Source organism: Dermacentor variabilis, unplaced genomic scaffold (assembly GCF_050947875.1).
Source record: "Dermacentor variabilis isolate Ectoservices unplaced genomic scaffold, ASM5094787v1 scaffold_13, whole genome shotgun sequence".
Taxonomy (NCBI): Eukaryota; Metazoa; Arthropoda; class Arachnida; order Ixodida; family Ixodidae; genus Dermacentor; species Dermacentor variabilis.
Window position 1 is genome coordinate 45,254,879 of NW_027460291.1, and position 21,441 is coordinate 45,276,319.

The 21,441-nt window shown below is 45.9% G+C and overlaps 1 protein-coding gene and 26 non-coding genes across 27 annotated transcripts; 1 reads left to right on the forward strand and 26 right to left on the reverse strand.

Annotated features, from left to right (window-relative positions):
* Positions 1 to 8: 8 nt before the first annotated feature.
* TRNAV-UAC (transfer RNA valine (anticodon UAC)) lies at positions 9 to 81 on the reverse strand. The gene has a single exon. It is a non-coding gene; the product is annotated as a tRNA-Val (tRNA).
* Positions 82 to 160: 79 nt separating this feature from the next.
* TRNAV-UAC (transfer RNA valine (anticodon UAC)) lies at positions 161 to 233 on the reverse strand. The gene has a single exon. It is a non-coding gene; the product is annotated as a tRNA-Val (tRNA).
* A 79-nt stretch (positions 234 to 312) lies between these two features.
* Positions 313 to 385, reverse strand: TRNAV-UAC (transfer RNA valine (anticodon UAC)). The gene has a single exon. It is a non-coding gene; the product is annotated as a tRNA-Val (tRNA).
* A 79-nt stretch (positions 386 to 464) lies between these two features.
* TRNAV-UAC (transfer RNA valine (anticodon UAC)) lies at positions 465 to 537 on the reverse strand. Its single transcript has one exon. It is a non-coding gene; the product is annotated as a tRNA-Val (tRNA).
* Positions 538 to 616: 79 nt separating this feature from the next.
* TRNAV-UAC (transfer RNA valine (anticodon UAC)) lies at positions 617 to 689 on the reverse strand. Its single transcript has one exon. It is a non-coding gene; the product is annotated as a tRNA-Val (tRNA).
* Positions 690 to 3,782: 3,093 nt separating this feature from the next.
* Positions 3,783 to 17,692, forward strand: LOC142566855 (BEN domain-containing protein 5-like). The gene is made up of 4 exons (XM_075677762.1): positions 3,783 to 4,125; positions 5,433 to 5,519; positions 11,656 to 11,869; positions 17,496 to 17,692. The coding sequence occupies exons 2-4, from the start codon at positions 5,478 to 5,480 to the stop codon at positions 17,669 to 17,671; spliced, it is 432 nt and encodes a 143-aa protein (XP_075533877.1). The 5' UTR covers positions 3,783 to 4,125; positions 5,433 to 5,477; the 3' UTR covers positions 17,672 to 17,692.
* A 481-nt stretch (positions 17,693 to 18,173) lies between these two features.
* Positions 18,174 to 18,246, reverse strand: TRNAV-UAC (transfer RNA valine (anticodon UAC)). The gene has a single exon. It is a non-coding gene; the product is annotated as a tRNA-Val (tRNA).
* Positions 18,247 to 18,325: 79 nt separating this feature from the next.
* Positions 18,326 to 18,398, reverse strand: TRNAV-UAC (transfer RNA valine (anticodon UAC)). Its single transcript has one exon. It is a non-coding gene; the product is annotated as a tRNA-Val (tRNA).
* A 79-nt stretch (positions 18,399 to 18,477) lies between these two features.
* On the reverse strand, positions 18,478 to 18,550 carry TRNAV-UAC (transfer RNA valine (anticodon UAC)). The gene has a single exon. It is a non-coding gene; the product is annotated as a tRNA-Val (tRNA).
* A 79-nt stretch (positions 18,551 to 18,629) lies between these two features.
* Positions 18,630 to 18,702, reverse strand: TRNAV-UAC (transfer RNA valine (anticodon UAC)). The gene has a single exon. It is a non-coding gene; the product is annotated as a tRNA-Val (tRNA).
* Positions 18,703 to 18,781: 79 nt separating this feature from the next.
* TRNAV-UAC (transfer RNA valine (anticodon UAC)) lies at positions 18,782 to 18,854 on the reverse strand. Its single transcript has one exon. It is a non-coding gene; the product is annotated as a tRNA-Val (tRNA).
* A 79-nt stretch (positions 18,855 to 18,933) lies between these two features.
* Positions 18,934 to 19,006, reverse strand: TRNAV-UAC (transfer RNA valine (anticodon UAC)). Its single transcript has one exon. It is a non-coding gene; the product is annotated as a tRNA-Val (tRNA).
* A 79-nt stretch (positions 19,007 to 19,085) lies between these two features.
* Positions 19,086 to 19,158, reverse strand: TRNAV-UAC (transfer RNA valine (anticodon UAC)). The gene has a single exon. It is a non-coding gene; the product is annotated as a tRNA-Val (tRNA).
* Positions 19,159 to 19,237: 79 nt separating this feature from the next.
* Positions 19,238 to 19,310, reverse strand: TRNAV-UAC (transfer RNA valine (anticodon UAC)). Its single transcript has one exon. It is a non-coding gene; the product is annotated as a tRNA-Val (tRNA).
* A 79-nt stretch (positions 19,311 to 19,389) lies between these two features.
* Positions 19,390 to 19,462, reverse strand: TRNAV-UAC (transfer RNA valine (anticodon UAC)). The gene has a single exon. It is a non-coding gene; the product is annotated as a tRNA-Val (tRNA).
* A 79-nt stretch (positions 19,463 to 19,541) lies between these two features.
* On the reverse strand, positions 19,542 to 19,614 carry TRNAV-UAC (transfer RNA valine (anticodon UAC)). The gene has a single exon. It is a non-coding gene; the product is annotated as a tRNA-Val (tRNA).
* A 79-nt stretch (positions 19,615 to 19,693) lies between these two features.
* On the reverse strand, positions 19,694 to 19,766 carry TRNAV-UAC (transfer RNA valine (anticodon UAC)). Its single transcript has one exon. It is a non-coding gene; the product is annotated as a tRNA-Val (tRNA).
* Positions 19,767 to 19,845: 79 nt separating this feature from the next.
* On the reverse strand, positions 19,846 to 19,918 carry TRNAV-UAC (transfer RNA valine (anticodon UAC)). The gene has a single exon. It is a non-coding gene; the product is annotated as a tRNA-Val (tRNA).
* A 79-nt stretch (positions 19,919 to 19,997) lies between these two features.
* TRNAV-UAC (transfer RNA valine (anticodon UAC)) lies at positions 19,998 to 20,070 on the reverse strand. The gene has a single exon. It is a non-coding gene; the product is annotated as a tRNA-Val (tRNA).
* Positions 20,071 to 20,149: 79 nt separating this feature from the next.
* Positions 20,150 to 20,222, reverse strand: TRNAV-UAC (transfer RNA valine (anticodon UAC)). Its single transcript has one exon. It is a non-coding gene; the product is annotated as a tRNA-Val (tRNA).
* Positions 20,223 to 20,301: 79 nt separating this feature from the next.
* On the reverse strand, positions 20,302 to 20,374 carry TRNAV-UAC (transfer RNA valine (anticodon UAC)). The gene has a single exon. It is a non-coding gene; the product is annotated as a tRNA-Val (tRNA).
* A 79-nt stretch (positions 20,375 to 20,453) lies between these two features.
* Positions 20,454 to 20,526, reverse strand: TRNAV-UAC (transfer RNA valine (anticodon UAC)). Its single transcript has one exon. It is a non-coding gene; the product is annotated as a tRNA-Val (tRNA).
* A 79-nt stretch (positions 20,527 to 20,605) lies between these two features.
* Positions 20,606 to 20,678, reverse strand: TRNAV-UAC (transfer RNA valine (anticodon UAC)). The gene has a single exon. It is a non-coding gene; the product is annotated as a tRNA-Val (tRNA).
* Positions 20,679 to 20,757: 79 nt separating this feature from the next.
* Positions 20,758 to 20,830, reverse strand: TRNAV-UAC (transfer RNA valine (anticodon UAC)). Its single transcript has one exon. It is a non-coding gene; the product is annotated as a tRNA-Val (tRNA).
* A 79-nt stretch (positions 20,831 to 20,909) lies between these two features.
* On the reverse strand, positions 20,910 to 20,982 carry TRNAV-UAC (transfer RNA valine (anticodon UAC)). The gene has a single exon. It is a non-coding gene; the product is annotated as a tRNA-Val (tRNA).
* A 79-nt stretch (positions 20,983 to 21,061) lies between these two features.
* On the reverse strand, positions 21,062 to 21,134 carry TRNAV-UAC (transfer RNA valine (anticodon UAC)). The gene has a single exon. It is a non-coding gene; the product is annotated as a tRNA-Val (tRNA).
* A 231-nt stretch (positions 21,135 to 21,365) lies between these two features.
* Positions 21,366 to 21,438, reverse strand: TRNAV-UAC (transfer RNA valine (anticodon UAC)). Its single transcript has one exon. It is a non-coding gene; the product is annotated as a tRNA-Val (tRNA).
* Between the last annotated feature and the right edge of the window lie 3 nt (positions 21,439 to 21,441).

The window sequence follows — 21,441 nt, forward strand, 5'->3', positions numbered from 1 at the left end:
TAATGCACTGCTCCCGCCCGGGATCGAACCGGGGGCCTTGCGCGTGTAAAGCGCACGTGATAACCACTACACCACGAGAACCGATCACGCATTAGGCGATTTGTCTCCCCCTGTTGTTCTGCGTATACGCGATCGCAAAGAAAACAAAAGTGTAATGCACTGTTCCCGCCCGGGATCGAACCGGGGGCCTTGCGCGTGTAAAGCGCACGTGATAACCACTACACCACGAGAACCGACCACGCATCAGGCGATTTGCCTCCCCCTTTTGTTCTGCGTAAACGAGATCGCAAAGAAAACAAAAGTGTAATGCACTGTTCCCACCCGGGATCCAACTGGGGGCCTTGCGCGTGTAAAGCGCACGTGATAACCACTACACCACGGGAACCGACCACGCATCAGGCGATTTGTCTCCCCCTTCTGTTCTGCGTATACGCGATCGCAAAGAAAACAAAAGTGTAATGCACTGTTCCCGCCAGGGATCGAACCGGGGGCCTTGCGCGTGTAAAGCGCACGTGATAACCACTACACCACGAGAACCGATCACGCATTAGGCGATTTGTCTCCCCCTGTTGTTCTGCGTATACGCGATCGCAAAGAAAACAAAAGTGTAATGCACTGTTCCCGCCCGGGATCGAACCGGGGGCCTTGCGCGTGTAAAGCGCACGTGATAACCACTACACCTCGGGAACCGAGCACACATTAGGCCATTTGTCTCCCCCTTTTGTTCTGCCTATACGCGATCGCAAAGAAAACAAAAGTGTAATCCCTATTGAAAATCCCAGCATTGCCCATCATGAATTTTATGCTGGGCATGATGTAAAATGTGCTGGGCATGATGGAAAACTTGGTGGTGATGGTGGAATTCATCGTGGGTATAATGGGTGGATGGTGGGTACAGTGGTAGATGGTGGGATGTATTGGTGGGATACATACTGGGTGACTTGTCTCAATGGTGGGCGGGCTGGGTGAATGGTGGGTGTAGTGGGTGGATGGTGGGATGACTACTGGGTGACCTGTGTAAATGGTGGGTGAATGCTGGGCGTGCTGGGAGGATGGTGGGTACATACTGGGTGAACTGTGGGAATGGTGGGTGAATGATGGATGTGCTGGGTGAATACTGCATGTACGTACTGGGTCAAATGTAAATGGTGGGTAAATGGTGTGCATGCTGGGTGAATGGTGGGTGTACTCGGTGGTTTGTGAAACACATAGTGAAGAAAAATTTTGCTTTATAGCACGATTTCTACAGCTTGATTGCTATGATATTTCAACCCCACTAGAGGCATTTTACTGTCAAGCAGGAACAGGACACTTATTGAAGAAGGCAAAGAAGACAAAATTAGTCACAATGTGACGTCATGTCCCACTTTAAAAACACAACCTGATCAATATTTAATTTAAAATTGAGAGACCTCTTTAAGGAAAATGTAAATTTCTTAGTACAAAAAAAGAAAAGTATAAAAAAAAATATTTTCTCAACCGGGATTCGAACTTGGGACCTAAGGATCACGAGCCTAGCATCTTACCACTGCACCACGGCGCTGTTATCTCTCAGCGTACATTTTGGCTGTGTCAACAGTAAAAACCACTGTCTCCGTTGCTGTTTACATTTGTATTTTAAAAGCCAAGATGTGGGTTCCCTCCACCGCGTCAGCTGCCACATCTCTAGAAGAGCACAAGTGTTGTTACGATCGACAGGTAGTACATCGTGGAGTGATAGAACATCGATTTTGCTGTACGATATGCATATTGATTAAGAAATTCAGAAATAGACAACGGCGACCGGGGACATTGTTAGGGTTGTTACTGCTAATTTCGACAGTTGTCTCTCGCTCTTTACACTTTTGAGCGCGCACATAATTCGTGTGCTCAACGCAAAATAGCTACATAAACACTCGTGGATGAGTCTTCATTCTGACAGCATACTGGCTTCTCACGGCAGCGCTGTACCAGATTAATGAGACCCGAGCGAGACAAGTTTTCACGCAACTTTGTGGAACAACCGAAAACTTCTTTTCCGCTTCGCATAAGCTTCCGCAATAATTCTGGGAAATTAACTAATGTGACAGTGTAACCGCACATGTAAGTCCACAGGCTTGTGTGCCACATCTTACCAAATAAAACAAAACGGATACGCAGCCATTCCCGCAGATGGTATGATTTTGATCAGCGGCCGATTTTGAGGAGGCGGGTAGGTGCCGCGTCGTCACGGCACAATTATAACAATTGGCCACGTCGACTTTAATACCGGTGTCGGTGCTATCAGCATTGGCGGCTTGAGAGAAGCACGGTTGAATACCGCGCAAGAGAAAAGTACAGTGCACACCACCGATGCGAAACTGACAAACAATTTTAAAGGGCAGCGACGGAAAGCGCTTCTGTTGCGACTTCAGAACTCTTGGCCGTCGCGACCGGATGTTTCTGTTGCGACGTCAGAATTGCTGTCGTAATGTCAGAGTCGCTGTCATGATAGAAAGTTGTTGTTCCGACTTCAGAACTCTTGTTGTCGCGACAGAACGTTTCTGTTGCGACTTCAGAGATCTTGGCCTTCGCGACAGAATGCTTCTGTTGCGACATCAGAATTTCTGTCGTAACGTCAGGAATGTCTGTCAACTACGGAAACGTGAGGAACTTCTGTCGTACAACAGAAATTTCGCTAGTTGCGACATGAATTCCTGCTGTCTTCTTCAACTGGGGTACCTTGTGGATTCTATCGCAGACGCAAGTAAATCACAAAGCTAATGAAGAAACACTGAATAAAACCGTGCATAAGCAGCCGCGTCTATTCGCTGGAATGCACGGTAGCACTTGGCTGCGAACATATTGTACACCGCCGCACATTTCTGGCACCACCACATAGGACACATTCACGCGGCAGAGACATGCGGTTTTTTCCAGGAATATTCGTGCGCCGCACGATAAATACAGAAGGCATGCACGACAGGAGCGCAATACGCACACATTCACCACACCAAAACGAAAGCAATGCGGATGACACGGGTGTAACCCGCGCCACACGAGCGATTAATTCTCGTAGATTTGATGCTTTCTGACTGAATAAGTTACAACGCGCACGGAAACATCGCACACTGGACGTGTACCTCCGAGATCATGTCAACAATTTCTGTTGCTACAGTAGAGGGTGACGAAAGCAACAAGTCGTTTAAAACGAAGTGACGGCGCAGGTTGCACGGGCAGTAGCGCAAGGCGTCGTGGGTGGGCATGGATGGGCTTCAAAACAGCTGAAAGTAGGCGGCAAACTTTCCGGAAGGGAGCAATGGGAGACTTGGCTCGCCAGCCTCGACCAGGCACGGCGGACCGCACAAGCCAGTGGAGTTCTGGGCTAGGGGCTCCACCCCCTCACTTTCCACACCTTTTTTTTTCTTGTTTACTAAACCTTTTTATATATATTTCTTCAAATTACAGCCCAGAGAAGGCTTTCTAAGAATGGCATACGCGAATCTCGAAGGCCATCTTTTTACTGCCCGCATGCGACGGAAGCTCCTGGAAATCGAAAACACGTCATAGAATTTCTTTCTGCGCTAAAGTATAGCGGATAATATAAACTGTGCGATGGTTGTTTATGTATTGCAACATCTATATGCAGTTGGGTGCAACAAGGCACAAAGCGAGTGTGTGCTGGTTATTATTTTAGTCATAGCGGAGGCCAACCAAACTCCCAATTTCACAGGTAGCGCCACCCACCACCCCATTTCAAAGTGGTTGCTCTTAGTATCCATCCACCAATCTTGTTCTCTTGTTTACATGTGCTGTCGGTCGTACCAGTTGCTACGATGTGTTTGTTTGATCGTGTTTTTGCGTTTGCTGTAATGAATTGTGACATAGTTCGCGTGCACAAAAGTGCCAGAAGATAGCTTGTGTCTCGCTGCAAACTCGCGGTATGCGTGGTGCGCCAGGCAAACGTGGACCAACGATTTTCATGCCATCGAGTGCGTTCCCTTTGTCCGTGGTGGTTGTGGAGAGTTCGGTGGGCGCCGCAAAGAAATGATGCGCATTATTAGCGTTCCGCAGGTCGTCCACTACGCAACTGCATGTATGCGGGAATAACTTTGCAGCTCCGGCAACTTGGAGGGCGCTTTTCGACCGCATCGTACCATTTAAAAGGTGAGTACACGCATGCTGTGCTTGCTTCTCGTGTGTGCTTAGAGTGCCTTGCGAGCGTAAGAAATCGAACTCCCGCGACGACATTGACTGTGCCGATGCTTGCTGAGCGTTGGTTGACATAATTTGCTTGCGCAAGCTTATTGGCTTAATGCTAAATTGAAAGTCTTGGTGAGCGCTTCCTTCCGGTGAGAGGGATTAGGTTCGGCAACAGTCCTCATTTGCGCGAGCTGCCACTTTTCTGCTAAAGTTGGATAATAAAGACTCATCTGCCTCTTTACCTATTCTTACTGCAATGACGTTTCCTCTCTTACTTATGCTTCGAGGTTGAAAATAATGTCTGTTTACGCGGTTGTCGGTTTGTGAGCAGTTATTGGGAAAAAGTATAAACACCATGCAAGTGATCTTGCGCGCGACAGCGACGCGATGTAGATGGTTGTCGCGCTCGCTCGTTCCCTACAAGTCGTACCCCATGCGAGCGGTCTTGCGCGCGACAGAGACGCGATGTAGATGGGTGGCGCGCTAGCTCGTTCCGCACAAGTCGTACCCTATGCGAGCGACGACATTGAGAGCCGTCTCCCCGGTGTTGCCGGTATGAGGGCAGCAAATACGCGCCAAAAGTGTGCTTTATTAATTTAGTTTGCTGTGTTTTACTCAAAGGAGCAGCGTAAAACATTTCTTTAAAGTCTTGCAGTAGGTTCTTAACCTTGCACGTATCAAAATAGTCGTTTGGTTGTTCCGTGCAACAAGCGGTAGTACTCGACTGATGTACAATTCCGGCTTCGCGCTATTGTCTGTTCGCTCATAGCACTTCTGGGCGACGAGCGACGAATTCTAGATTTCCAGAACCAGGCGACAAAGAACGAGCGATATGTTCGCGCGACGGCCCGTTTTCTCGCTCAAAGCCGTCGCGCACAAAATCTCCCTCATAGGGTTCGGGCAAAAAAATTTAAGCAATTACGGCTTGCTACTACTACAGCTTACGTTTTGAGACAAGGTGTTTTGACATAACTTTGACATAACTAGAGATGACAAGGGAAAGTTGCTTAACTGATAGAAAAAAAAATGAATTGTTACGTAAACAAACATTTGTTTGTAATGTACTGTAGCTGTAGGTCTTAAAAATTTTATTGTCATGAAGAGGTCCCTATTATCACAATATTCATCAGTAACTTTGACCTTGTGCTCTGTTCCCACCCTGCAGTGGTGCAAACATTGTTTTTGTGACTTTTTCTGTGCTCCTTGCATGTGTTCACAATGACTTCTTTAAAGTGCCACTGCTATAAGTTAACACAGAACCTATCTTGCAGGGGCAAGGCCGTGACCAACAACAGTGTCCACGTCAGGGAGGAGCTATGGCTGCAGCAGCACTGTGTGTAATCGGATGGTCTGGTCAGGTATGACTGAAGTGTATGTGTTTGCAAAAGTAGGATCTCAGTATCATTCGTCAATAAGTTTATGGACATATTACTCAGCAGTGCTTACTAAATAGGCTAAATATCTGCTCAACTTTATTCAACTTGCTGCTTATTTGTGTCTGTAGACATTATGTACACATTACCTTGTTCACTTTAAAGCTAGACCTAACATGTCTTGAGGTTTATTTTTTCTTGCATCAATCACTTGGCTGCACGTTACATTTTATTTTGCTTAGTACACATTATATCTACCTCTTGTTATTTTGTTTTATTGATTTGAAACTTTCCTGTGTTACACCTTATATATCCACTTTTTTTTTCGTTTAGGCTACACGCTTGTGCAGTTTCTGCACACGTAAGGATTAAAAGTGTAATGGGCCAAATATGTCACAGGTCTAAGCATGCAGCATGGTTACCATTGTTTAACATTGGTATTACAATTATTGTGAGGTTTACTTGCACAAACAAGACTAATTGAAAAAAGTTGGACAAGACAGTGCACTAGACTTCAACTTACAAGCTTTATTCAGAAAACACGCAATGAGGCCCCACCTTATGCTCAAAAATATCTGCAGACAGATGCATAAATAAATGTTCCACATGGGAGGAAACCAAATGCGCAACAAAGCCAATACTGCCCAAAACAAACCATTACAAAGCATTCAGCAGGTTCTTCTCAAGGTACAACAAACACTCCTTTATCAGTTAGTTCCAGTGAAGGAGTGCTTACACATTCATTCATCATCAGCCTTTGAAATGCCAAACACCAAATATTTCCTTATCTAACTGCCTGCCAAACCGTCTGAGCACTTGCTTGTTTTGAAAACACAGGTAGCATTTACGAGCACATCTTCGGCAGTGGTCAGCCAAATGGGCAGTGCCTGCTAGAGTGTTTACAGCGTTCCAGTGCTCCCTAAGCCTCTCATTCAAGAACCTGCCCTTTTGTCCAATACAGCACTTTCTACAGGGAAGTGAAATCTTGTATACCACCCCCACATTGCAGTTAAAAAAGTGGGTGACATGCTCCTTAGTGCATGTACCCTGATTCTCGGCGTTGCTTACCAACCTGCACATTCTTGCGAGCTCTAGTGGCGCTGAAGAAAACACCTACACTGCACTGGTTTGCCACATTGTTTAGGTGATGGGACACCCCATGTACAGATGGCACAGCCACAGGGCACCCACTGGCACGTGCGTTATTGCACCGAGCAGCTGCCAGATCTGTTTTTACCTCTAATGAGGCTCCCAGTAGTTGACACCAAAGTGTTATCGAGATACCCGGCCCTACATAAATGGCTCGCTTGTTGCTGAGCGCTGCAGGAAACCTGGTGCACAAGATTTAACCAGAACAGCTCTCGGGCAGCTAGGAGCTATGCATCCTTTAACATGGAGTATGCCAAACGGTAGTCGAGCAAGGGCTTCGTTTTCCTAAGAGAGTATATATAATAAGGAAAGTATGATTTAAAATTATACGAATATCGAATGATTGCAGGTGATCATCTTCTGGCAACTCATGTGTGAACTTGAGTCCTACTGAACACTGTTCGAAAACACCCACAATGTTTTTAACAGCAAAGCCAGCACAACAAGAAAGTCATTAGCACTACCACATTGCCCACTGGACGTGCAGTAACGCATGTCCCAGTGGTAGCCGTGCAGCTCTGCCATACATACACAGGGTGTCCCACCGCCTAGAAGAAAGGTGGCGAACAAGTTTGGTGTAGGCATTTTTTCGGCACCGCTAATGCTCACAAGAATATGCAAGTTGGTAAACATTGCCGGGCGTCAAAGTACATGCACTAAGGAGCATGTCACCTGCTTTGTTAACTGAAATGTAGTGGTGGTATGCTACATTGCACTTCCCTGCGGAAAGTGGTATATTGAACAAACAGGTGCCTGAATGAGTGGCTTGGGGAGTACCGGAAGGCTGTAAATGCTCTCACAGGCGCTGGCTACTTGGCTGATCACTGTTAAAGTACCCATAAGTGCTCCCCATGTTTTCATAGCACACAAGTGCTCAGTCAGTTTGCCAGGCAGTTATATAGGGAAATGTTTGAGGTGTTTTGCATTTCGAAAGCTACTGATGAATGCATAAGCACTCCATCACTGGTACCAGCTAATAAATAAGTGTTGTGTCTTCAGAAAAATCTGGTGAATGCTTTGTAATGGCTTCTTGTGGATGCTTATCAGCTTCTATGTGCATTTCGTTATCCCCTATGTGGCACATTCTTTTATGCATCTGTCTCCACATTAACTGAGCATGCGGTGGCCTGTTTGCATGTTTCTTCTGAATAAAGCTTGTCAGTAGAAGTCTACCGCTTTGGCTAGTCCGACCTTTATTCCGTACGCCTTGTTTGTGCTAGTAACCATGTCACAGGAGCTGTGTCAACGCCAACTAGCCTAACCTTCTCCATTTTTTCACAATTATTTCTCAAGTTCCCAGAACAATAGACACGAGCTTGAATTTCTTTAAATGGTAAATGAAGGCCATTATTCACTGTGCTGTAAGTACTACAGCAGTGAAGAGTTTTCTAGTAAGCTTGCTTTCTTTCTCTACATTTATTTATATTCTTCTTAAGCTATACCCATTCATGCAAGTAGGCATTGTGGCAGAGTCTGTGTCCAGTTGCATCGTTTTCGACTTTGTCTATACTGCATAGACCACATAGTTGGTACATAGTTCAGTCTATTGATGCACTATCATTAAATAAGCATGCAGTTTTGCACATGCAAGATTGCCTGCTCGCTATTGCTAAAGCATTTGCTGGTTATTGTTATGTTGCTCATCAAGTGAACTTGATTTCAACAGCACCACACAGAACATCTGTTTGGCAGTGGCGTAATTTTAATAGTGACTATCAGCCAACAAGCTCTAAGTCTACAGCGGTCCAGAAATAATTCTATTACTTTGGGTCTCTCCACATATTTGGTTAGCACAGTGGGCAGTTTTCTATTTATTCTGCTTGGTGCTGTTCACGTGAGAATATTTTCAACTAGCAAGTACAAAGTGTAATGCTGTCAAAAGCCTTTGATTACTGGGCAAATGAATTGAAAGCATGGTACGTAATCCAAAAAGTATTTTTCACAAAATACTAGTGTCAAGAACAAGCATCATATGCACTGCAACTCATGGTGTTATGTTGGTATGCAGGTATCTCAAGCTAAGGGTGCTTGTGCATGTATTTTCCACATATTAGCTAATGCTTTAGCTACATGAAACTGTCTATGTTCTGGCTGCTGAAGTCAAATTTGTGGTTGATGAACCTGCTTGTTTTTGCTGTGCACTTACATTTCTGTTGTTTCTTAAGGGTTGTAGCCATGTGACAACTGATGTATTGCAGCAATGTCAAAGGTAGCTTCCACCCATTATTGCTACAGTGTGCCAACAGACACCTGTCGCCGTATTGGTGCATTTTCTGAGAACCAGCCGTATCCTCTAGGTGAAATTTGTAGTGTCGTTTTGAGTTTGCCAGTCAGTTCATATAACTTGAGGACAAAATTTACACAGTGAAGGAAGGGAGACCATACAACATGACCAGTGATGACTGAATATTTTGATAGAAGGAATAAAAATAACACTGAATGTGTGCTTATATTGTGCACAAGTTCCTTCAGAAGGAAAATGTGAGTTGTAATACAAAGGCAAAAAATCACAATAAACAGTATATGCGTAAAAAAAGGTGAATAGTCAGACTAATTTCTATCCCTTGTCATCTAGAAATGACGCCTTTTTTCATGCATTCATAATGGGGGCTTGCTCACACGTCTTGTGGTATGCCTCTCTGATTTCTCTTGTCAATTTTTCACCGTGGGTGGAAACAGATAAACTAATTTAATCTGGCCTAAAGCCCTATCGCGGCAATGCACGGCCAAGTCAGACGAGCATGCCGGTCTTCTCAGTAAAATGTGGTGATTTCTTTGGTACATATGTAGTTCCTGGCCTGTCAGCTTCCTAACATTGGAATGCAGTACACTGCCCCTAACACACACTAGACATATTTCGTGGTATGTTTAACCAAGCGTACCTCGCTTGCCTGCTCGCTTTTCTCAGTTCACTTGTGGACTGTGCGGCATACCTGCCTACTTTATTTTTTCTCTCGAAATATGTGTGCATAGCATTCCACAAGCGCATTGAGAAAGGCATCCAGGCAAAGAAGATTTGTATAAATTACCACTAAATATGTCTTGTGTCCGTCATTAGTAGTGTATTCTATGCCTCTGTTCATGTGTATGTTTGGTCAAATGCACAGGGTCGTCAACTCTTGGCACGAACACGACTCAGCGTGACCACGCCCCGCGGAGTGCCAGCGTGCATGGCGCAGGGGGGATGTGGAGCTTCGTGTCATCTGCTAAAGTGCGGGAGCACGCCATGCTTTAGCGGATGACACATGACATGAAGTCCCACCTCTAAGCCCCTGTGCGCCTGCGCCGCTTAGCTCCGTTGCACAGCCATGCAATGCGCGCTGGCAATCCGCGGAGTTCGGCCACTCTGCACCATCTTCGTACTAAGAATAGACGGTCTTGTACATGGGGCAGACTGGCCGCTGTATAAGCATGTGCCCAGGAGAGCACCATTATTCACTCAAGGGACAAGCATGCTCGTCCCACTTGACAATGCATTGACACAACTGGTGATGTACGCCAGATTTAGATTGTTCATCTCTTTTGTTTACTTAAGGCAACCGATTGATCAACAATATCACTGAGGCATACCATTTAAAAAAGAGGGACATCTGTCAGCCAGTGCTCATTATGATTGCATTACAAAGAGGAATACTCTCTAAATGACACGGAATAGTGATCACTCCGTGCTTATTTGTTCTATTTTTATGCAAGTACTGTTTATCATGATTTTGTACATTTGTATTGCAACTTGTGCCCTTTGTCTTAAAAGATCGCTTGTGCAGTGCAAGGGCACACGCAGTATAAATATTATCTTAAATTTTTGCACCAAAATTAATGTTGAATTGGTAGCTTTTGTGTCTTGTTGTCTTCTTTCTGTCCCTTGTATCACTCAAAAGGTAAACATTAACGTACACCAACTTTCTTAATTACTTGCCTGTCAGTGTTGATAAACATGAAATGTTGTTTTCAGCCAGAATATTCTTACCATTTCTCATTTCCGGTCAGCATAGTGCTAATCCTTTGGCTTTTTATAAAGCGTGCTAATATGTACTTCTGATTAATGCAAAAGTTAGTTCTAGTTGGTGGTAGCTGAACTTGGACATCATGACAAGTGCAAGGGCACACACACACACAAAGAGACACAGTCTGAACGGGCGCTAGACATCAACTGAAGGGCTTAATGACAAAAAACAGCAACGCACATATTGCGCAAAAACCTACAAAAAGATGTAGAAGGTGCAATTGTCCCTGAAGAGAATTCCGCTGCCGCTGTACTAGCGCTGTACTGTTACAACAAACATTTCAAACCTGGTCGCAGTAAAAGGAGCGTGCACACTGAGTTCTGAAGTTTGAAGTTGTGACGGGACTTGGCGCATTCGTCGCTGCAGTTTAGTCATGACGAAAATATAACTGCTGAGATGAGTGAGTGGTGCGAGTGGTTTTCAGAGCCCACAAGGGAATTCACTTGTTTTCAACCATGCAAGGGTAATCTTACTTTCAAGGCATGTCTCCAATGTTCTTTAGAACAAGGCCATGTAGTGTGTGATGGTGGTGGATTTTGGAGACTGGCGCGCGTAGGTCTCTAGGTAACGTGCTGCACTGTTCTCCGTGTGACACTGCAATCTTGGAGGCCTTGACGTCACTCGTTCTTGCACTGTTCTCTGCATGGCGGTGCGCCTATTTGAATCAATTGTTTCGCTTTCTCTGTTAATTTCATTATTGCAAGGTTAGACTGTACGAAATATGAGTGTTTGCTGCCCTTAAAATGGGAAAATTTTATTAGTTTAATCCTTTACACAAAAATGAATTTCTTGGTGAGGTTGGGTTTAACCCCAGTTTTTTTAAACTTGTTCGAGGGGCAGAAATAGGAAATTATAGAGTTGCATCAGAAATTGACGGATCTAATTAACCTATATCATATTGTTTTATACAAGTGCGTTTTAGTGTTAAGAATACTGCTCAGGAAAAAAACACTTCATATCTATTGCAGGTACAGATTGGTGTGGGATTTGTGATGCCACTCAACAAGTGGCATTACATATTCAAGTCTACTTCCGACGGAAAGTACCCATTAGAGGTGGCATGGCACCTGTGGACACCAGTGCAAGCAGGTGAAAGCAGCCTGACTGGACAGGCCTGCCGGACAATGTGCCGCGCATCTTGGAAGCTTCCGGCAACACCGGAGAAAGTGGCTGCTTTGAAGAGTAAGTCAACAGTCACCTCATTTGAGAAACATAACTGCATATCTACAAGTTATCTGAATGAGTTAGCATTACATGATGTATACAGAGCGACAAGAAATGCCAAAGCAAGAATGAGGCAAGTGCCTATATATTATATCTTTTTCTTCTGCTGTATATGCACTGTGTCTCGACACACAATTTAAATGTCTCTGTGAGTATGAAAAACAGCACAAGATAATTTCGGGATATGGGTTTCCGGCGAAAATCGCCCACAAAGTTTCCCCCATAATCAGTTTCAATTAAAAACAATCAAGAAAGTCGGGTGGCTACACGAGCGGTTAATTTTGACAGGACCTTGATAGCTTGCATTCACCTGCTGCTCATTGTCTTAACAGAAGTGAACATTTAAGCACCTCATTGTCTTTGAAATTTCTAATGTAGACTTGGCATGCGTTATTGTAGCTTTTCACGCTGCAGCTTTCATTTCACTTTTTTGAAATAATGATTCTCAAGAAAATTGGGTTCCGACACAGCTTGGCAAATTGTATGGTCTAAAAGAAGCTTTTTAAACTACTGCCGTCCAAAGTGTTGACTGTGGTCAACTGATGTGCTGCTTTACAATGTGCAGCATTCACAGCCATGCAATTTCAAAACACTATTCTGATTATTGGGATGTAAAAGTTATAAACAGGGATAAAGTGCCTCGGAAAGGGTGGCCAACGTTTCGTTAGGAGGACCTATCTTCTCAAAGGCTGCCTCGTCATCCTCGGCATGTTGGTTTTAAAGTGTTAGTAGAGTGACGTCACATGCAGTTGTCAGGAGTGGCTGGTTGTAAAGGGAGAGACTTGAAGGAGAATGAGCGCGGTCACCTGATGTCTGTAAGCATGATTCCTAAGACGTAGGAACAATAGTGGGAGTGGGAAGGCGGGGAGAAAAGGAGAAAAAAAGAGACCAAGAGGGAAAGAAAGAACAAGAAAAGAAAAAGAAGGGCATAGGAAGGTGTTAGGGAAGCAAGAGGTTAGGGAGCATTCAGGGGTGTCTTTGGCAGCATGTTCTTGTGGCTTTAAAGGAGCCGGTGAGGTGGTCAGTGCTCGAGTAACAAAAACAACCCGAAAAGACATTAGTTGAAAGAATGACTTTAGTAGCATAGCAGCAATGCGTCGGATAATTTAGAAGGAGTTAAGATGGCAGCAAGGAGTCTGGAATGCAGTGCATAGGGTAGCTGGAAGGCAGCGGCACGGTCTTTCTAGGGACGTTAGTCCCAGTAGCTCAACGTAGGTGTCGTCACAGCGGTATGCAGAAGTGGCGATACCCTGTGTGGCTGAGGCTCCGAAGAAGGTATCCTGGCGCCTGGGATTTTGGAATATGTTGGTGAGGGTGTTTCGAAAAAATAGAATAAAGAACAGACAAATATGGGGGCGAACTGAAACTGGAATAACAAATAAGAGGGTGGCATGAGCAAAAGCGGGCGGAAGCAGATGTACATGGGAAAACATATTTATGCGAACATATTTATGGGGATTCTACAGACTTCCTATTGCGCTGCACTGACAGGCCCCACACATACCTACGATACATAGACGACATATTCATAATATGGTGACATGGTCAAGACAGCCTAGATAAATATGTAGGATTTCTAAATTCTTTTCAGCCAACAATAAAATTTGCATCAAAATCTTCAGTGGAGCGCATAAACTTTCTGGACTAAACAATATACATTGACACTGGGACACTAATGACAATGCTGTATGGAAACCTTTTGACAAACAACAGTACCTAGAATATACAAGCCACCATCAAGCCACATTGCAAAGAAGGCATCTTTAAAGGCCAAGCACATGGCTACGTCACATGTGTGTTGAAAACCAAGACTACATAGATAGACTTGATCACCCTAAAGAAACCCTATCAAACGGGAACCACCCAAAGAGTGCCCTTCAGAAAGCCTGCACCGATGCAACCAAACTTGACTGAGCCGACGTGCTCAAGCCCCACCCTAGGATCACAAGAACAGCGCCTCTTCTTACTACTAAATTCTCACACTCCCAAACATGAACAACATCCTCAATAAATACTACCCAATTCTCACCAGCAACCAGAAACAAGATTTTTCCCGCCCTGCCCAGAGTAGTCTTGAGATGCAACACTATAATATTAAGGATATTCTTGTATGTGCCAAACTAAAAACAACAACAAAGTTAGGAACCAGTCCCTGTGGCCGCCCGGGTGCTCTACATGCAAACATATTTAATCTACTACTACAGTATTAAGTACAGCATCAAATTACTCAAACAACGTAACTTCGAGTTTCATCTGCACATCAAGCAATGTAGTCTACTGTCTAGAATGTGCCACTTGTAGCAAATAATACATAGGTGAGACAGGACAAAAAAATCATAAAAGACTGAACGGTCACCGCGCAGATACAAAACAATTTACCTAAAGGAGTAGCCAGCCACTTCAATGAACATGTCATATGTGACAAAGCAAGGCTCTATAGACTACAAATTTCCGCTCACCTCGCTAGAGGAAATATCTGGAATCATACCTCATACACAAGTTTAAATGCCTACATCCAATGGGAATCAATTTAACACAGCAACTTAGAATCTTTAAAAACTTTAAAGCTGTAACTCAAATCGGAAAGCCTCATGTCATCAACCAAGGCGCAAAACACATTGTGCCACCAGCTAAACTTAATTCTTAACCTCACCTATTCCACCGTTTCTAATTTTTACCTGCTTACTACTCAATTTAATATATTCTTTCGTGTTTTAATGTTTATATCAACTGTATGACCCCTTTTCCCATGTACACCTGCCTCCGCCCGCTTTTGCTCATGTAACCCTCCTATTTGTTATTCAACTTTCAGTTCCCCGCTTTTGTCTGTTTTCTATCATATTTTTTGAACACCCTCACCACCACAATCCAAAATCCCAGATGCCAGGATACATTTTTCTGCGCATCAGTCACACAGGGTATCACCAGCTCTATATACCACTGTGACGACACCTGCGTTGAGCTACTGAGGCTGACATCCCTAAAACACCATGCCTCTGCCTGCCAGCTACCACATACATTGCATCCCAGACTCCTTGTCGCCATCTTAATTTCTTCAACATTACCCGACGCGTTGCTGCTACGCTACTCAAGTCATTCTTTCAACTGATATCTTTTGGGGTCTTTTTTGTTACTCGCACACTGACCACCTGACCAGTTCTTCTAAAACGGCAGAAAGATGCCGCCAATGACACTCCTGAATGCTCCCTAACCCCTCACTTCCTTAACACGCTCCCATGCCCTTCTTTTTCTTGTCTTTCTTTTTTTGCCTCTTGGCATCTCTTTTTTTCTCCTTTTCTTTCGTTTCTTTTCTCGCCGCTTTCCTATTCTCACGGTCTTGTGCCCTCGTCTTAGGAACCATGCTTACAGGCGTCAGACGACAGCGCTCATTCTCCTTAAAGTCTCTCCCTTTACAACCAGCTGCCACTGACAACAACTGCACGTGATGTCACCCTACTAGTCCTTTAAAACTAACATGGCAAGGCTGACCAGGCCACTTTTGACGAAGATAGCTCAAAAGTTGGTCAGCCTTTCTGAGGCACCTCATCCATGTTTTTAACCTTCATACCACTGTGTGCTATTCCATCTGTCAGCCGCTTTCTTGATTTTAGATGTTCTGATTATTGAAGTTTGTAAGACATGGCCTATCAGCACTTTCGGCATACTTTCAGTGATCTCATTTTATTTAAGCATAAGAATGAGGAAAGAACTGCTACACAAAGAAAGCACCTCGAACATTAGTCGCATGTACGCTCTGATCTGCATAGCTGATCTTGTTCTACGCAAAGCATCCTAAAATTTTCATGCCTCTTGTCGGTGCCAAGAAAAGCAAGGTGCTGGGCATCATGCGGAATTCCAGCGCTTTCCGCCAGCCTGGATTAGAAAGGACTGTATAGTGTGGCTGTAACTGGCATTCTTCTGCCAAGATTCAATTGTTTTATGGATCAAAGTACCAGGTACTCTTGTAGTCGCATCAACACTCTGCCGAAGATTTCATTTCCTACATAAATATGTTTTTTTTAAACAGACGAGCATGAAAGATTGCTCTGTATTACGTTAAGATGCTTCTTTGGGCTTTTTTTACATTGAAGATGTAGGTTACCTTAGCAAAGTAGCAATATGGAGATTGAAAAGTAGAAAAAAATGGCAGATCCCATGCATTGTGAGAATCGATGTACACGAAGCACACATTGTTTGCTTTGATTGACAATAATTAACGGTGATGTTAGTGGCAAGTTTGTAATTTTTTCAGTGTTTAGTCCAATACGAAAGTGGCGAGTTGATGTTAAGCATTACCTTGCATGCACCACTTCTGTTTGTCTGCATAGCCCACAGAACACACAGGGAGATGTGTTTGCTTGAGGCGTTGTTGCGAGTCATTGTTCATAATCTGAGAAGGAATGGAGCGTTGTCATTGCCTCACATGGCGCACCGCATCATGGCAGAAATATTAAACTTTAATTGAATTATGAGGCTGTGCATACTTCAATTAGCTGTTGTAATTGTATGTATACAATGTATACATAAATTCGCGGTCTGCACTACATTTCACTGCGTAGCGAAGACGCTCCTGTTCTGTGTGACACTTCTTTCAAGTCTGGGTGTCCTCGACGTCGAGTGCACGCCTTGCTGGCGCGTGTTAATGGGCTCCTTCTACATACATGGCGAACACACTGTTGAGATTCCAGCTCAAAGCGCTCTCTTCAGACTAAGGACGATTCTAATGTTTACACTATCACAGCCCAGCAGCTGCATTTTTCTCGCATAGAAATTAAAACCAGCACAGCACGTGCAATACACACTAACGGTGAAATGCTGGGGCAGCAGCGCCGGTCAGGATGTGCAGAGGTGAGCGCCATCTAGTAATGTTGCAAGAAATCCAACGGCAGGCATGACAAGACCATAGCAGCTGCAGCGCCCGTAATGTTGGGAGAAGAGGCAAAAAAAGCTTCACTTTAAAACATTAGTTGCCATCATTTGCAGCTAAATAAAGCTTGCAAGCCAGCCATTATACAGCTTTTACATGAAATCTTTTATGCCTATATGGCAAATGCTAAAGTTACGACTTCCTCACCAACTGCACGAGCAACAAGTAAAGCTAACAAATGATAGAATGGACAAATCAGACAGCTTGCACCTTGCATCTCCCCTGCATGCGTTAGAGACAGTGTAGCCAAATTGTGGCTCTCTGAATTTGACAGGAATTTGGGTGGTTGAAGAGCAGACAAATTATGCAAAATCAGAAGCCAAATATCCACCCCATAAGGCTTTGAGTACAGCTCCCATGTGTCTAAATTTTGCAGTTAAGCCAACCTCCAGATGAGAAGAGGTGTGGCTTTGGCAAAAAACATACAAAAATTCCATGTAAATCTGCAAAACAATGTGATGCATGTGTATGCATACTCACTGCAAATAAACCTGTGCTGGCTTGCGTCCTGGGTAGCATGTTTGTGTGTGACATTTGCTGCATTTTGTTATCTTAAACTGTTTTTGAAGTGATTAGAGCAGATTTCCTTCATTCACTTATTGCTAGAAATCATTGGAAAAACAATTTACTTATATATTTATTGCACTCTCCTTTTAGACTGCCTGGTGAAATACATAAGTGACCATCCAATGATGCCACCTGCACCACATCCGGAGAACCACCTTGCTTCCGTGCGAAAGCACCTTTGGAGCTCTCTTTTACACAAGCAGGACGCCAGAGCAAGCGAGTGGAAAAGTAAATACAGTACAAGTCCAGTGATGCTTTTTCAATAAAGTGTGATGATATGCTACGTAGTATGGTGCTTTACATATTGATTTGTTATGGCATGAAAATAGCCGCATCTTGGCAACATGTATATACAGACTGTACACTTCACAAGACTCAACATCACATAAAGATAACCCGTCATGAGCTTCCGAATGGCAATGGCTGCTCCTTCAATTCATCACACAACTTGCCTTTGACGTGCTGCGCCCACGATGATATCCAACCCAGTGCCCACCGTGCCACCCATCACCCACCGTGCCGCCCAGCACCCACTGTGCCCAGCAACCACCATGCTGCCCAGCACCCGCCGTGCCCAGCAACCACCATGCCGCCCAGCACCCACCGTGCCACCCGTCACCCACCATGTCACCCAGCACCCACCATGCCACCCGTCACCCAGCATGCCACCCGTCACCCAGCATGCCACCCACTACCATAATCCACCATGATGATGGATGATGGATTCCACTATGCCCAGCATCGGGCAAATTTTCAATAGGGATGCACTGTTCCCGCCCGGGATCGCACCGGGGGCCTTGCGCGTGTAAAGCGCACGTGATAACCACTACACCACGATAACCGATCACGCATTAGGCGATTTGTCTCCCCCTTTTGTTCTGCGTATACGCGATCGCAAAGAAAACAAAAGTGTAATGCACTGTTCCCGCCCGGGATCGAACCGGGGGCTTTGCGCGTGTAAAGCGCACGTGATAACCACTACACCACGAGAACCGATCACGCATTAGGCGATTTGTCTCCCCCTGTTGTTCTGCGTATACGCGATCGCAAAGAAAACAAAAGTGTAATGCACTGTTCCCGCCCGGGATCGAACCGGGGGCCTTGCGCGTGTAAAGCGCACGTGATAACCACTACACCACGAGAACCGACCACGCATCAGGCGATTTGCCTCCCCCTTTTGTTCTGCGTATACGAGATCGCAAAGAAAACAAAAGTGTAATGCACTGTTCCCGCCCGGGATCGAACCGGGGGCCTTGCGCGTGTAAAGCTCACGTGATAACCACTACAACACGGGAACCGACCACGCATCAGGCGATTTGTCTCCCCCTTCTGTTCTGCGTATACGCGATCGCAAAGAAAACAAAAGTGTAATGCACTGTTCCCGCCAGGGATTGAACCGGGGGCCTTGCGCGTGTAAAGCGCACGTGATAACCACTACACCACGAGAACCGATCACGCATTAGGCGATTTGTCTCCCCCTGTTGTTCTGCGTATACGCGATCGCAAAGAAAACAAAAGTGTAATGCACTGTTCCCGCCCGGGATCGAACCGGGGGCCTTGCGCGTGTAAAGCGCACGTGATAACCACTACACCACGGGAACCGACCACGCATTAGGCGATTTGTCTCCCCCTGTTGTTCTGCGTATACGCGATCGCAAAGAAAACAAAAGTGTAATGCACTGTTCCCGCCCGGGATCGCACCGGGGGCCTTGCGCGTGTAAAGCGCACGTGATAACCACTACACCACGATAACCGATCACGCATTAGGCGATTTGTCTCCCCCTTTTGTTCTGCGTATACGCGATCGCAAAGAAAACAAAAGTGTAATGCACTGTTCCCGCCCGGGATCGAACCGGGGGCCTTGCGCGTGTAAAGCGCACGTGATAACCACTACACCACGAGAACCGATCACGCATTAGGCGATTTGTCTCCCCCTGTTGTTCTGCGTATACGCGATCGCAAAGAAAACAAAAGTGTAATGCACTGTTCCCGCCCGGGATCGAACCGGGGGCCTTGCGCGTGTAAAGCGCACGTGATAACCACTACACCACGAGAACCGACCACGCATCAGGCGATTTGCCTCCCCCTTTTGTTCTGCGTATACGAGATCGCAAAGAAAACAAAAGTGTAATGCACTGTTCCCGCCCGGGATCCAACTGGGGGCCTTGCGCGTGTAAAGCGCACGTGATAACCACTACACCACGGGAACCGACCACGCATCAGGCGATTTGTCTCCCCCTTCTGTTCTGCGTATACGCGATCGCAAAGAAAACAAAAGTGTAATGCACTGTTCCCGCCAGGGATCGAACCGGGGGCCTTGCGCGTGTAAAGCGCACGTGATAACCACTACACCACGAGAACCGATCACGCATTAGGCGATTTGTCTCCCCCTGTTGTTCTGCGTATACGCGATCGCAAAGAAAACAAAAGTGTAATGCACTGTTCCCGCCCGGGATCGAACCGGGGGCCTTGCGCGTGTAAAGCGCACGTGATAACCACTACACCTCGGGAACCGAGCACACGTTAGGCCATTTGTCTCCCCCTTTTGTTCTGCCTATACGCGATCGCAAAGAAAACAAAAGTGTAATGCACTGTTCCCGCCCGGGATCGCACCGGGGGCCTTGCGCGTGTAAAGCGCACGTGATAACCACTACACCACGATAACCGATCACGCATTAGGCGATTTGTCTCCCCCTTTTGTTCTGCGTATACGCGATCGCAAAGAAAACAAAAGTGTAATGCACTGTTCCCGCCCGGGATCGAACCGGGGGCTTTGCGCGTGTAAAGCGCACGTGATAACCACTACACCACGAGAACCGATCACGCATTAGGCGATTTGTCTCCCCCTGTTGTTCTGCGTATACGCGATCGCAAAGAAAACAAAAGTGTAATGCACTGTTCCCGCCCGGGATCGAACCGGGGGCCTTGCGCGTGTAAAGCGCACGTGATAACCACTACACCACGAGAACCGACCACGCATCAGGCGATTTGCCTCCCCCTTTTGTTCTGCGTATACGAGATCGCAAAGAAAACAAAAGTGTAATGCACTGTTCCTGCCCGGGATCGAACCGGGGGCCTTGCGCGTGTAAAGCTCACGTGATAACCACTACAACACGGGAACCGACCACGCATCAGGCGATTTGTCTCCCCCTTCTGTTCTGCGTATACGCGATCGCAAAGAAAACAAAAGTGTAATGCACTGTTCCCGCCAGGGATTGAACCGGGGGCCTTGCGCGTGTAAAGCGCACGTGATAACCACTACACCACGAGAACCGATCACGCATTAGGCGATTTGTCTCCCCCTGTTGTTCTGCGTATACGCGATCGCAAAGAAAACAAAAGTGTAATGCACTGTTCCCGCCCGGGATCGAACCGGGGGCCTTGCGCGTGTAAAGCGCACGTGATAACCACTACACCACGGGAACCGATCACACATTAGGCGATTTGTCTCCCCCTGTTGTTCTGCGTATACGCGATCGCAAAGAAAACAAAAGTGTAATGCACTGTTCCCGCCCGGGATCGAACCGGGGGCCTTGCGCGTGTAAAGCGCACGTGATAACCACTACACCACGGGAACCGACCACGCATCAGGCGATTTGTCTCCCCCTTCTGTTCTGCGTATACGCGATCGCAAAGAAAACAAAAGTGTAATGCACCGTTCCCGCCCGGGATCGAACCGGGGGCCTTGCGCGTGTAAAGCGCACGTGATAAGCACTACACCACGGGAACCGAGCACGCATTAGGCGATTTGTCTCCCCCTTTTGTTCTGCCTATACGCGATCGCAAAGAAAACAAAAGTGTAATGCACTGTTCCCGCCCGTGACCGAACCGGGGGCCTTGCGCGTGTATAGCGCACGTGATAACCACTACACCACGATAACCGATCACGCATTAGGCGATTTGTCTCCCCCTTTTGTTCTGCGTATACGCGATCGCAAAGAAAACAAAAGTGTAATGCACTGTTCCCGCCCGGGATCGAACCGGGGGCCTTACGCGTGTAAAGCGCACGTGATAACCACTACACCACGGGAACCGA

Excerpts from the sequence above, each read along its gene's own strand:
- LOC142566855 (XM_075677762.1), top strand. The coding sequence starts at position 5,478 with ATGGCTGCAGCAGCACTGTGTGTAATCGGATGGTCTGGTCAG. Across the intron at positions 5,520-11,655 it reads TAATCGGATGGTCTGGTCAG|GTACAGATTGGTGTGGGATT; the intron begins GTATGACTGAAG and ends TATCTATTGCAG. Across the intron at positions 11,870-17,495 it reads GAAAGTGGCTGCTTTGAAGA|ACTGCCTGGTGAAATACATA; the intron begins GTAAGTCAACAG and ends CTCTCCTTTTAG.